This window comes from Acanthopagrus latus, chromosome 22 (assembly GCF_904848185.1).
Source record: "Acanthopagrus latus isolate v.2019 chromosome 22, fAcaLat1.1, whole genome shotgun sequence".
Lineage (NCBI taxonomy): Eukaryota > Metazoa > Chordata > Actinopteri > Spariformes > Sparidae > Acanthopagrus > Acanthopagrus latus.
The window spans coordinates 15,812,057-15,826,507 of record NC_051060.1 but is presented as its reverse complement, the minus strand read 5'-3'; the positions used below and the strand labels follow the sequence as shown (position 1 = coordinate 15,826,507).

Genomic DNA, 14,451 nt, shown 5'->3' with positions numbered 1-14,451 from the left:
TAGCTTGACTCCTCTCTGTGGCTACAGTAATCACTGCTACTGCTCTCTTAAAAATGAAGAGAACAAGTAGTAAAACAGAGGAATGAACAGCAAAACACAGGAGAAGTGGACTGACAACAAGTACCAGTGGTCACAAACATTCACTAACAATCAGTGTTTGAAAGACAGGACTGGATGTAACAGCTTCACCCCAAAACAGTAAGTTTCATCGGGGTACAGCAGGGTTATTATTTAATGAGGTGTCTCTCTTTGTGTTGAGCTTTTATCTCTCCTCAAAGCACTTCACTGTTACATTGTCCTTGTTACGTGTGTCTTACAATCAAGACACTCTGGCTCTGGCTCATCACTATTGCCTACTTAGAATGTTGGTCATTATTTTACCACTGATCTAACAGCAAATTGCTTTAAATTGCTTTAAACAACATGAAGGGCTGTATGATGACTGAGTACTACTCATCAAAATTCTCATCATGGTTTCCGTTTCTGATGACAGGTTACATTTACTGTATGAACAATTTCTCTGTACGATTTCAGCACTTTTAATATATAATAATGAATTCTCCATTAAAACGTTTGGACAACAACCTAGGACCTTCGCTATATATTTTGGTGAGATGCGTTATAATCCCAAATGTTCAAACCCAGAGAAAGCGACAAGTTTACTGAAGGTACTGGCGCATTACATTCAGTCACAACATTACCTCGTCTGTCAACATTTGTGCCCGAGTCACGTCAGATAGATTTTTATCAGCAGTAGTGGTTGTTTAATGGCATAGTCACCCCAAAGAAGCCAGTCTGACAATAGGATCTTTCGTGTGTATTCACCAAACAGCCAGATTGCTGTTCATTAACAGTAAACTAGCCGAAATGAGCCGCGAAAAACTGTCTCCCATCACCACCCACATACATCCCCCCATGGCGGGTTGAAAAGGGTCTGAGTCTCTGCACCACATATGTGTTACGCCTCAGAAGCTTCAAGCTAAGCTAGCCAGTAAGCTATGGTGACAAATTCTGAGAGGCCACGCTACATTTTGAGCTCTCAGAGCTGTTTTAAATCACAGTGTCAAAATGTACAGGGCTCAGTAGGCAATGACTATGAGCAATTGGCGATAACGATGACCAACCATAATCCCTAGCTGCAGAAATGAAATATTGTGCATTTAAATTGATGTTACTATTATGAATTACAGCTTTGATAATTACTGCAATACTCATTTTACACAACACCCATTGCAACAAATAGTATCAAATAGAAACCATTAATTAGCAGTGAATTAGAAAACAGCAATTTTCTTCCAATGTAATTTGTAGGTCAGCAAATTTCCTCAGTTCATTAGGGGTTTTAAAGAATGTCAGATAGGCCTTCATTGGTTTTAGTGAACAGTATCTGTGAAAATACTTTATTGTGTACTCTTCTCTCCTCCATCCTAACCCAAACCCCCATCCTCCAATCTTCATCCCTCTACAGTCCTGATTTATGGCGCCATCCCTGCCTGCACTCATTCCCCTCTCCTTCACTCCTCCTCTCAGGCAGACCACAGACCCACACAGACAATTATAAGGCCAGTCATGTGATTGTGCTAAAAGCCTACACTTTAAACCATGTACGGCAGTGTGTGTGTGTGTGTGTGTGTGTGCGCGTGCGTGCGTGTGTGTTTGCGAGCGTGAGGGTAAAGAAAAGGAGGGGGTTGACAATGAAGGGTGGCATTTACGGGAAACAAGACTCCTCCAATGACTGTCTATCTTTCTGTCTTTCTTTTGGCCGTCAACACACACAAGCTACATTTACCTCGCTATTGTAGTCATTTTTATTTGACAAATCTTACATGAACAATGGTCGGGAAAGGAAAAGTAGAGTGCAGGATTTTCCATTTGCAAGACAACTTCATTTGGTTATACATGAGTGCGGAGGAGTTGAACTGAGTGGGAAATCTGTGTAACCTGCAGAGGAGGCCATTTCAACCTGGCCCAGAAAACTCTGCGGTACAATCCTTTTACACTCCACTGCTTTTGCTGCAGTGCCCTGTATTATGCACCCATCCCTCTATCCTTCCATCTTTCTTCCTCTCCTCCTCCTCCCTACCGCTGCACACTTAAATGGCGACTGAGCTGATCCTTATCCACCGACTCTCAAGCCAATGCTTCGGGCTAAAAGGGGGGGAAAGTCGGGTTTATTTATGAAGGGAGATAAAACAAGGGACCACATGCATGGATGTAGCAGATACACAAACACACACAGAATCGCTTTACAGTCTGTGTCCAAACATCTTGAATAAGAAAAGTAGCCACACGCCAAAACGATACAAAGATGGGCTTTGTCGTTACTCCCAGAGTAAATGTGTAGATGAGTATCGAATGAGATAAATGTTAATATCTTCTCATCGGCAGGGCGAGATAGTGAGCCTTGTCAGTGTGCGTGTTTTTGCCCTTCAACCTCTGAAGGATAATATGGACTCTCTTACCAGCCACGACAACCTGCACAACAGACTTCCACAATAAGATCACATACAATTATTAAATTAGCACGGCTACAGTATGTAGACTGGTTGAGGAGAAAGGGTGAGGATGGTAAGAGGAGGGAAGAGTGGTGGAAGGGAGAGAAGGAAGAGGATTCATTGTAATGCATCTCAACATCATAAATTTTGGGATAGAGCGATTATCGGTCTTGCAGATTATCGTTGCCCATATTCAGCATTTTTCATTAGCATTGTCGATATAGGGGTTTCTTTTGTCAGATTGCCAATAAAATACAATTCATTTTAAAATGCACTACTGTGGCTCTGATGCAGCATCCTCTCTCTGCCAGGAGTCACCACTCTGTGATCTGACTTGGTGTCCAACCCGCAACAAAAAGGAAATTCTCCAGTGGTGTACCTCAAAATTGTGTACAGTAATTGAGTGAATTGTATTTATTAGTCCAAATCCTGCCAACAGTGGCAGCTACATGAGTAGTTAGATTAAAGACGTTACATACTGGCCCCCTTGGGTGGATGGTAAACTTAACATTATTCAGATTTTACCAATTAGACATTAGTTTCCACAACAGCCCAAATTAAACAATGGAGAAGTAGAGAAATAACCTGCCTATCTGCCGAATTGGTGATGAAGTATTGTATATGTATATATACTAATGTTCTGTACTAGCTAGCTAGCATGATCAATTATGAACTGCACTTAAGTGTATGGTCTCAGTAAAGGACTCGGGTAAGGTAAAGGCTTATCTATTTCACATTAAGTTTGTGTCAGTTGTTGGAACAGCTGAAAACTGCACAGGTTCATCCTGATGTCCTAGACACCGGCATATAAACCAAAACCAACCAAAACATAAAAATAACATAAAAAGTAATCTGTGTAATCTAGACACGGCAGGGTTCAATTCTGTACTGTGTTCAATAAACAAACCCATGATTCTGCAAAAACTGAGAAGCATTTCATTGACCTGTAAAAAGGTATCAAAGCTTGTGCTTGCATTCACAGAAAAGCTTTAAGCGATGAGTACAGCCCAGTGAGCATTTTACTGTCTCCGTGTCAGTGACAAGGAAGCAGTTAGAGTAGCATTGTGCAAAGCCGTAAACACACTGCTGGCCCATGGGAAATCGATATGGTGCCTTGGAGCATGATATTACACTGCTGTGATTCCCTACCTTTTTACTTGGTACCCACCGCACTCTTCTCTAGCTACACTATCCTGCCATCCTGCCTCCCTTCTCTGGATAACCTGGCTTACCTGACAGTCCTGCCGATTATCGCATTCCTTTTTATTTCACTCACCACAGATACGGCCTGACCACAGATCCAATATCTCCTCACAAAGAGGAGGCATTTAGTGGCTGAACGAGCATCCGGCTAAAGTGGAACTCTGGCAGAATGTTTCCAATAGACGCTGGGGTTTTGTACAATTGGGTTGTGAAAAATGACAAAATCTCACAGCTGCCTGTTCCTTTAATAACAGCCATTAGTACACACAAAGACACCGATCCAATATGGTGCAGTGGCAGACAAATGAAAGCAAAGAGGTGAAGGTGTGACTGTAGGAGGGTAAGAGGGAGATTACATGAGTGTGTGTTTGTGTGTCGTTTCAGTACTCACGTTCCTCTTCTTTGGGGTCCAGCTGTGTGACACTGATGGAGAGGCGGTCCACGCGCTCCTGCAGGGAGTTGACTCGGAAAGAGAAGGTGTGGGCCTCGTTGAACAGCTCTCCAAACAGGTCCTCTGCATATTTACCTGCACACACACACACACGCGCGCGCACACACACACACACACACACACACACACACACACACACACACACACACACAGGCAAACAAAATGCTTTCGTTGAATATCTTATATGTTTAAGAACTACTTAACTGGAAACGTAATCCAAAGCACTTTGTAAGACACAATCACACTCCCAAATGTGCTACAGGGAAATGCCTCTTGCAACACAGTCCAGGATACATTTGTCAATAGTTAACAACCATACTGGACAGTTTAAATGTTCTTGTGTTAGCTTGCTAAGACTTTCATTAGATTTTCATTTATTTACAAGGAAGGTAAAACAGTTAGATCAAACTAAGGTCCTGCCTCTGACAAGGCACATATGCAATCATATTTGAGAACAGTGGGGCTGTAATAGGGATGGAAGTAACAAAAACTAAATGATTATAGATGGAAGTGATGAAAAGGCATGTGCAATGAAAATGGATTGACAAATTCTGTTTTGATTAATTTAAAGCCGAGCAGAGCCACGTTTCATCATTTTCCCCATCTAAAATTCATTATTCATCATTCACCACACAAAAATGGCATTCATCATTTATGGAAAGTGTCCTCAAGGGTGGAAGTAACAAAAAATAATTGAAAAAAATGGAAATTATGAAAATTAACTGGGCTGTAAACTGTCTACAGTCTACCATTCATCATTCTTGACACCTAACTGACTTTTTTTCTTCACAGCAAGCAATTTTTGTTACTTCTGCCCTGTCAAAAGAAAAGAAAAGAAAAGACAGGTCCATCAGATTTCATGGATGGGAAGTGTCACCCAAAGCCACCCCCTGGTTACGCCCCTGAAGCTATGACCATATGGTGCAACAATATGCACTGCTTCCTCACTGTTCCCAACACAGAATTTTACAGTAGAACTATGACTACCAAAACATAGCCAAAATTAAGAGATTATTAATTGAGCATATTTATCGATTTGCAAATATGAAAAAAATCCAATTGTGTACATCTGGAGAAGAACAAATGTAGACTTCATTTTAATGCTGTTTTGTTGTATTTTTAACTAGTATTTACGTTTTGATAATTTGATGTTTATGTATTTATATAAAAAGATCCTTCTGCTGCTGCTTTGCGTCAATAAAAGTCTTAGGTAACTTTTTTGCGAGTGCTGACAACTTAATTTCGCTAATATTGGGAGTGATAGAGTCTTACAGTTATTGTGTTCAGCCTTATGGTACCTGAAATTAATCTGACTCAGCCATTCAGGCTCTTGATGTCCCTGCAGTCCACCTGTGCAGCCTTCTGTTTATACAAGCCCCGTCTTTCCACTGACCACAGCATACTCCACCTGTAATGATTTCTCTACTTACTGTTGACATTACTTTTAAGCACAAACGTATTACTTTCTGTAATAAAAGCTAATTTAATGAGTACCTTTTCAGAAATGTGAAAATTTCTGACATGAATGCTGATATACGGGCTCATGAATACCTTCAGCTGCTGCATAATCCGACTTCACTCTCCCTCAGCATTACTCATGCCATATTTTTAGCTTGATTGACATGCTGGCTTGGCTTTACAGCTGCCTTCAGAAATATAAAGTTTCTGTTTCTTTCACAGCACTTTACCCAGATAGTTACTATGCAAGTATAATTATAGGGTTCTGTGCTTTTGTATTTTTGTAAGAAGAGGAAAACTGGTCTCCACTATGAATCATGGCAGAGACTCACTATGCTCGAAAAAGGGGAATAAAACAAAAGAACCACTACCATGGTCTTAAGTATCTTCAAAAACAACCACGGTCTTTGGACCTATGTAATAATCGTTGTTGAATATTAGGGAAATCATGCTATTAAACCAGAATAAAAGTAAACTTAAATTTTACTTGATGCTGGCTTACTAAACTGTTCATTATGACATAACCCAACACAGTTGCAGAGATACCCCCTGAAAGTTAATGATTCCAGTCATCAATTGAGAAACCTCCAGGTTGACTAGCACTTTATCAGTCAAATCACTTATTATTTCTTTTGCCGTGTCATTGTACACAGAGCAATGCAGGAGCAACAGTGCGGCAGGTTGCAAACTTCACAAACCAAGCCTGAAATGGCAGCACTATAAAAAGTAACTGTGATGGAAGTAGACAAGGGTGAAGGAAACAGGCGGCCGCGTAATTCAGGACAGTGTGAGCTGGTTGCTCCAATACACTAAGCTCTAGTGTTGACTGCTGGTGAAGTCAGCTAAATTACTTTTGAACCCCAAATCTCCTCTGCTGCCATCCAGTGTGATTGACTCTTTGAGTGGTATATATTGGCAGGAGGGAGACGCTCTACAGTGCGCTGGGATTTTAACTATGACCAGGATAGCACACTTACTTTCTTTGACTGTGAGGCATTCAAATGTGAGTCTTCTTTGGCATATTTATCCATTAATTGTTTTTGATCTTACAACAAAATTAAAATATAAGACAACCTGATTAAACAGAAACGCTGTTTTTAAATGAAAAAAAACATTCACTTCGACTGGACACAACGTGGATTAATTACTGCCTGCCCAAATAGAACCTTTCCAGCAATGTGAGGTTGGCTAAACAAGCAGCCACGATCAATAGAAATGCCAGAGGACATCAGAGTGAAAAGTTATTCAAAGATATCAGTGTGGAGGGGGTTAACTGTTTAGGGTCTGCAACCCCACGAGTGGTCAAAAACAGACATTTAGCCAAACAGGTTTGAAAACTAACCCCGGTTTTGTCCTGGAAACAAAAAACTCATCCTCCGACAGTACTACTATATAATTTATATAGTTAAAAAAGGGAATTTAATTTGGCAAAACTATATGAGTGGTATAAAAGAAAACCAGTCCGTGATCTGAAGCTCAACGCAGCAAGACAACAATCCACAGCACACAAACAACTCCACCTGTGAATGCCTAAAAATGTATCACATTAAAAGTTGTGAGAGTGACTCAGTCCAAGTCCTCACTTGCATTGAATTGTGATGCTCTGGCAGGACCTTACACAGGCAGTTCATGCTTGAAAACTTTTCAATGTGTCTGAATTAAAAACAATTCTGCAAAGAAAAGAGGGCTGAATTTCCTTAAGAGCGATGTGAAAGATTGTTCTCTGGTTACTGGAAGTGGGGGGCTTTTACTTTACCTTTTACACATGGGTGACATGTTTTGGGTGACTTTTTTCCTTCAATAAATGATCCATTTAAAAAACGCATTTTGCGGGGCGCCGCATAGCTCAGTCGGTAGCGCGCGCGACCCATGTGCCGAAGGCTCTGCAGCGGACCCGGGTTCGACTCCCGGCCCGGGTCCCTTTGCTGCATGTCACTCCCCATCTCTTACCCTACTTCCTGTCCAAACTCTTCAGCTACTCTGTCAATAAAGCCGAAAAAGGCCAAAAAAATACTTAAAAAAAAAAAAAAAAAACGCATTTTGTGCCTCATATTCAAAGTTATTTGAAGGCTGGTGAAGTGTGGTAAAAATGCAAAAACTGAAAAAGTCAGGGAGGAGGCAAGTATTTTTTTCACAGCATTTTCTTGTATTTTTCATATTTGCTAGTAAGTTGGATTAAAGAAAAGACAAAGACCAGTGATAGTGATGTGTCTGTAGAAAGATGAAAAAAACATCTATATGTAGCAAAAGATGAAGTAATAAACCAGAAGCAGATGACAAATTAATTATACCCAATGTGTGTATCTGTCTATTGTGTGTGTGTGTGTGTGTGTGTGTGTGTGTGTGTGTGTGTGTGTGTGTGTGTGTGTGTGTGTGTGTGTGTGTGTGTGTGTGTGTGTTACTGACTGAGGCTGCTGAGCTGGCGTATGACGTTGGCCAAGGAGATGTTAGTCACACACTCCAGCTCATTCTTGATGTTCCTTGGCAGCACTGTGTGGCACAGGTGCCTGGGCTCGATGGTGCGCTTCACCAGCGGCATCCTTCTGCTGCGACACCACTACCTATAGGAGTCAGGTGGAGAGGGACAGAAGAAAAAAGCTGAAATTAGTGCAACAATTCTAGCTACAGCCACGGTTTTCTGCTGCCTGCTACAGCTGCAGAACCCAACAGAGGAAACAGACAGGAAGGAGAAAATACTGGTTTCACTGGTTGTTACGCTAACATAACATGACATGAGTTCTAGAGTAAAAAAGGCACACGTGGAGAGGGAATACCGGGTAAGTAGTACAGTTAAACAGGGTTCTGTAAAAATGCATGAAAGTCATGTTATGACATTGCTACCAGGCATGTTGCCTCATCTGTTTCACTGTCTTGTCCTTTTCATCATGCAAAGCCAGGGCTAACAAACCTCAGCACTTTGTCGGCCCACTCAGCCATGCTAATGGTGTTAAGGCTGCTTTGGTCTCAAACACTGCAGTGATCCTGAAACTGAATGTGTTTACAGAAAAACGTACTAGTTGCACTTATTATACATGTTTTTATCTCACAAAATCTTTACAAATACAAATACACCACAGCTCTGTGAGGCTGTGAACATCATCATGCTAACATGCTCACATGCTGGCATAAGAGCTTTCCACTGCTCGGAGGAGGAGGTTTTTCAGGTCCAGGGCATGATGTTGTATTTCTTTATCACAACACTTCCTTCTGATTTCATAAAACCGTACCTCAACTGGAAAGGCACTCAGAAGAGCGCATACCATTGTCAATGACCAAGAGTCCCCTTTAATTCAGTCAAGCCTATCCAAATTCAAACTCAACGGCTCTGTATCACTCGAAATTTCAAACCACCTATAACTGCTTCATCATAATTTAAGCTCCCCAGATCTAGGATCTGCCTCAAATTGTACTCAGACACAAGCCAGCTTATGTTTTCATCAACATGTCACGCACCATCCCATGAGAAGTTAACGACGATGTCGCCTAATCTTGCAGTGTTAACGAAAGACAGGAAAGCATGTCTGGATCCCTCCCCTTTTCTGGAAGTGCTTGGTAAGTTAATGAGGTCTATTCTGGGCCAAGTCTCACCCTCCATCCAAGTTTCCTACAAATACACGGTGAAAAACCAACCATCCAACCAACCAAACAGACACAGGTTAAAAAACACAATGTCCTTGCCGATTAAATGAACTCATTATATAACGCTCATTAAATGATTATAAGTTGGCACCTTGTTATAAACACGAGGCTTCTACTGTGGTTAAAATAGCATCGAGAGATTGTAGGGCAGAGGGCAAAACACCTTATACGAGCAAAACTCCCATCCGTGACAACACCAGTTAATCAAGCTAACAACACCTCGTCTCTCCGCTATTTGCTTGTTTTAATTAGAGCAACTATGTGCAATGATGTGGCGATCAGGTGCTCAGGCAGACTGACTGATTGACTGGGCTTGACAGTGATAAGGCCTCGTTAGGGCAATGATTAAACTCTAATTGACACCCGGAACTTTTAATACCCGGTTGTATTCTTAGCGGTGTTGCTGTCACTGAGGAATAAACATGATTATTGACCGAATCCATAAAAATGTAGGGCGAGGGAGGCTATTCCAGGAAGTGACCCAGCTATGGATGGTTAGAGGGGAGAGAGAGGAAGCACAGTTAAAAAAAAAAAAAAAAAAGCTTTGTTGAGGTGATTCATCTTGGAATGGGGGCACCAATACCCATAAAAGGAAAGAATGAGAACTCACACCTCCCTCAGCTGTTGTTAAAGTGTTTTGAATGAGATGTGCGGGCAACGTTACTGCGACACGAATCCAAACACAGCTCCAAAATCCCTGCCCACATCGAAAAATAACAAGACATCCTCTCCACTCTTAATCGAGGTAGAGGGGACTCACACAGACACCCCCCTCCTGATTGGGAACACATCTTGACCCAATGTGCACTGACATTTTTCACAGCCTCCGGAAGTCTCGCTAATGGAGGGCTAACCCTGCGCTACCGTTTGCCAAGGTGGAGGTGTGAACTCAATTGTTACAGTGTTAACCTTTAACAACACAGGCCCCACACTTTTTAATGCAACACCTACTATAATGCTCAGGAGCATCTTTGAAAACAAAAGTAAAAAAGGAATAAAGGTACATTTGGGGCAATGAGTGGAACAGTGAAAGTGGAGGGAGCAGTACAGCAAACAAATGTATCCAACCCATTAAATTGTCAAACTGGAGGAGAAGCACAGCTGGAAGATACCACACCAGGACATATGCAGCAAGGATTTGAATAAGTTGTCAGCTACTAACAACAGTAATCTGCAAGACCTGAGTGCAAGATGTTGTCCCAGCAATGCTGCCTTCAACATTGTACGAGGATCTTGACTCGCTTGATTATGGTGTAAGTGAGTATACCTATGAACAGTTCAAAAACTATAAATCCCTTGAAGCTGACCAATAGCTGGGTGCAGGATTTATTCAGTTTTTGACTGAGGAATAACTATATTTGGAAGGTTAAAGATTAAAGAGACATGAGAGTCAAGGCACGTTGGATTGAGCTTTTGCATCCCCCTCTAGTAACGCGGTTTGAATATCAGAAATCAATACTGCATCTTTTTACCTTTATTCAGTTTATTAGTTTGCTTTGGGAGAACTGTAAGTGTTTCTTTATCTTACACATTCATCCCATCTCTTGGGTACAGGTGTACCAAGAAAACAAACAGAGAAACACTAATAGAGAAGCAAACAAACATTCAATTAGTCAATAATAACCTCTGTTTATTTCTCTGCCATTCATGCACACTAGGGTTATTCAACACAAAACGCATACACACAGATGATGACAAATGTATCTGCCGGGCGAGTTCACGCCGTTTTGGTACCTCTCCCCTCCCCCTGTGCTCCTCTCTTTCCTTTTCGAGGCTTCTCTCCTCTCACATCTTCCCGTAAAGGAATGTGTTGTCCTCTTTACAACCTTCCTCCTACCTACTGGGTCATAAGAGTTATTTCTGAGAATGACGGAGAATGGCTTCATCCAAAAGGAGGAGGGGTCAGAAGCAAAGACGGCTTTCAGACTGCAGTGAAGGAAAGCAGGAAATGCGTTTGCATCTTTACCTTTGGAAAAATGAATTCTTCATGAATGGCAGAGAGACACAGACATAACATGGAGAAATGATGCTGTTAAAAAACAAAAACAGCAGCAGATGAATCATTCACTCCTACCCTCTGAGCCTCATGACAAAAAAGCACATAGAAATGGTGTTAAGTGGTGGCACTGATTCTGCCAGCCTGAATTCCTCAGGTTGGGCTTTTCAAATTGTAGAGATGGCCATTTCCTTGGGTTGAAATAAAGATAAAAAAAAATGACTGAAATGTTAAAGAGGTTTTGTGTTCCGAAGTCATCCAGAGAATCATAAGATCAATGATGAAATGTCTATAAATGCAGACAAAAGGGAGACAGAAGGAATATTCCACTTCCATCCCAGGTTGATTGGGTTAGGGTTAGATTGTTTCCATGCCTAATGTATCAGAAAACATGAATTTGCAATGATATCTCTTTAATTTGCATTCATCAGCTAAATTAAATTTCCTTGATATCTGTCGACACATCATTAGTGAGTAAACACTGCTCACTTGCTTTGCTTGTGAAAAAATCCCTCCGACAGCCTCGCCACGGTGCATTCACATGTGTGATTAATGACTGCAGCATACGTTTGCTTCCTCACCGATTGGACATAAGTTAACTCAAGACCGCTGTCCATGGGAGAGGATGATTTTCTCTGCACAGAATCACTCGCTGCATTTGTCCGCCGAGGTTTCCATACCACGCTATGACATGATAACATATGACAGCGCTGCTCCCATGAGAATTGTGCTGTCATTTCTCATGAGTTCCCCTGAGAACTTGCTTGTACATCATCTTGGTTCTGACAGCGAGAGAAGGAGAAAATTAAATAAACCGCAAGGGGAAGAGACAGGGTGAACCTAGAGGACACTCGACTCGAACCAGTTAAAGTTTACGACTTAACAGGGCGGAATCGCTACACAGCCGTTTCCTGCATGGGCGAAGCAACACAAACAACCTAATGAGAAAATACTAACGAAGCATTTGCTCTACTAAGAGTGTTCCAACCTTGGATAAATGACTGGTTAATGTCAAGGCTTTTTTTCCATGGAAGATCCACAATAACAATTGTCTGATTATGCTGAGAAAAATATTAGCAGTGCCTAGATAAGCATTATTTAAGTCATTCAGTATGAGCTCCAGTGAGATATTTAACTTTAAAGTGAAGAGAGATTTAGGAGACAAGTCCAGCAGCATAGATGGTGTAGTGTGGCATGACTGCAGAAATATAAGTGTTGCAGGGGAATTAATAAGTATAGGTTAACATATCAGGACGAAGCTATGCCCGTGACTGAAATGATGATATGAGGGGAAGACATGATAAAAGTGGCCATCTAGCAAACTGCTTCTTTTTGACTAAAGCTATGTGAATCTGGTGAGTAAGTTTTACATTATTTATGGCCTGAGCATTTTAAATAAATCTATCAATGCAGACGTGAAGAGTGTGTGGGGGAATTTGCTCTTAAAAAAAAGAGATAAGTGATGTACGCTTTGCCTTGGACTGAACAAGTTGTACATATTTGTAAAAGCAGAGGCCTTTCAGATCATGCCAGATAAATATAGCTACGGACAAAGTTTGCATACAAAGTGGCTGTTACACTTGAAACAAACTGAATGTGGGGAGGAGTTCCAGACTGTAAGGAGTCTCTTTCTTGAGATCGGGAATTGAGATGAATCTTCGGCTTAATTAAGCATATCAAGTCAGCCAAAAGATTGTTAATATTTGTACATAATGTTTTTCCAAACAATGTGTGCAAAGTGTTTGTAATAATGCCTTAAAAAGTGTAAAAGCTCAGATTCAAATGTTCGGCACACACGTCTATTCTCTCCTTTATCATTTATTCACTTTCTCTGGCCAGTTTTGCTCAGCAAAAAAACCTACCAAACTTCATGTCTACTCTGCTCACTTTTAAAGTTGAGATGAAATGAAAAAATCCTTTGAAAACTTTATAGATCACATCCCTCATGTCTTGTCTTTGTAACCTAACATCAAAATTCAATCATGTTTCTGTCAGTACAACAAAATATGATGTGCTCTTACAAGGGCTTGAAACAGTGAAGTTTCAAACAAAAATATCCTGACATCCACACATCAATCAGTCTAACAACAGCAGGATATGCCGGGGTGCCAAGACTTTATTCATTTTGAGAGAAATGCCATCTGTGACAGCCCCAGATAAAGCCCGAGAAACTTAACATAGGATTACTTCAGCATCTACATGGAGCATACAATGGACTTTGTCTCCCTCCCTGACAGACTCTGCTATCCTGTTGAAACAAACCGTCACAACACGCCCACTTTTAATTGTTCAAATCAAATCCCTCCCAGCGTTGTGTCCTGCCTGCTGATCCTGTTTCACTCCCGTTAAAGAAGCTGGATGCTGTTGAAATGCTTATGCTTATTCACCTTATTGATGACTGCCTACTGATTACAATTTTCTGTCTATTCAGCACAATAGCAGCTACATTAAGAAGTGGATGTGGCTGACAGAATTGACGGAATTAACAATGAGAAAATTACACACTTCTATTTTAAATGTTGTTCTCATTTAACAAATAAGGCAGCTGAAAGATGTATCCGAGAGAAGCATATGTCTTTACTTCTTCACTGACTGTGCTTGGCTGTTAAATATAGGAATATATAAATATCAAACGGCACAAAAACATATTTTACCTACCAGCTGTTTCCCTTCCTTTTCTGTTTTTTGTTTCTGTCCAGTCTACGGCCTGGGCAGCCTTATTTCTCTCTGCACACCCTTTTCCACTGTCCTCCTACTTTTACGCCCCATACATCTTGGGTGGTGCTTCCCGCTGTCACCTATCACCATGGCAACGGCTGCAGTGGGATGTCATTGGTCACTTTATAATATCCCAGGAGAGGCACAGGCAAAGACGGTGGACAAAAAGAGTGGAATGAGGCGAGAGGGGGAAATGACTGGGCTGAGATCTGGGTGATGTGTCAAAACAGTGATAGCGACTGATGAGTGAATGCAACATGAGAGCGGGAGCAAGAGGGAGATCGGGGGATTGCTCATCCATTGTTCGGGAGCACAAAGCAGGGTGAGGGCCGGCACGTGTCGGAGGAGAGCAGGGGGGCCTCCACTGGTGTGGGTCATTGCTCTTGGGACAATATGTCCAACTAGAGGCTCTCATGAATCCTAATGGAACATTTACTCACTCACACTGGCACACAATACTGCCGAAGACCCCTCAATATGGAGCAGGTCAA

The 14,451-nt window shown here is 41.5% G+C and overlaps 1 protein-coding gene across 5 annotated transcripts in view; it reads right to left on the bottom strand.

The window, feature by feature from the left end:
* Positions 1-14,451, bottom strand: part of wasf1 (WASP family member 1) — a 62,002-nt gene that overhangs the window by 28,663 nt on the left and 18,888 nt on the right. For 4 of the 5 annotated variants that reach the window (XM_037085673.1, XM_037085671.1, XM_037085669.1 and 1 more), the window contains 2 exons: positions 8,014-8,168; positions 4,090-4,224 (listed from right to left, as the gene is read on the bottom strand). In XM_037085673.1, coding sequence (XP_036941568.1) covers positions 4,090-4,224; positions 8,014-8,146 — 268 coding nt within the window. In that variant the 5' untranslated portion in view covers positions 8,147-8,168. Of the gene's footprint in view, positions 1-4,089; positions 4,225-8,013; positions 8,169-13,900; positions 13,925-14,451 lie in introns of those variants that run through there. The other variant, XM_037085672.1, reaches the window with a different exon arrangement.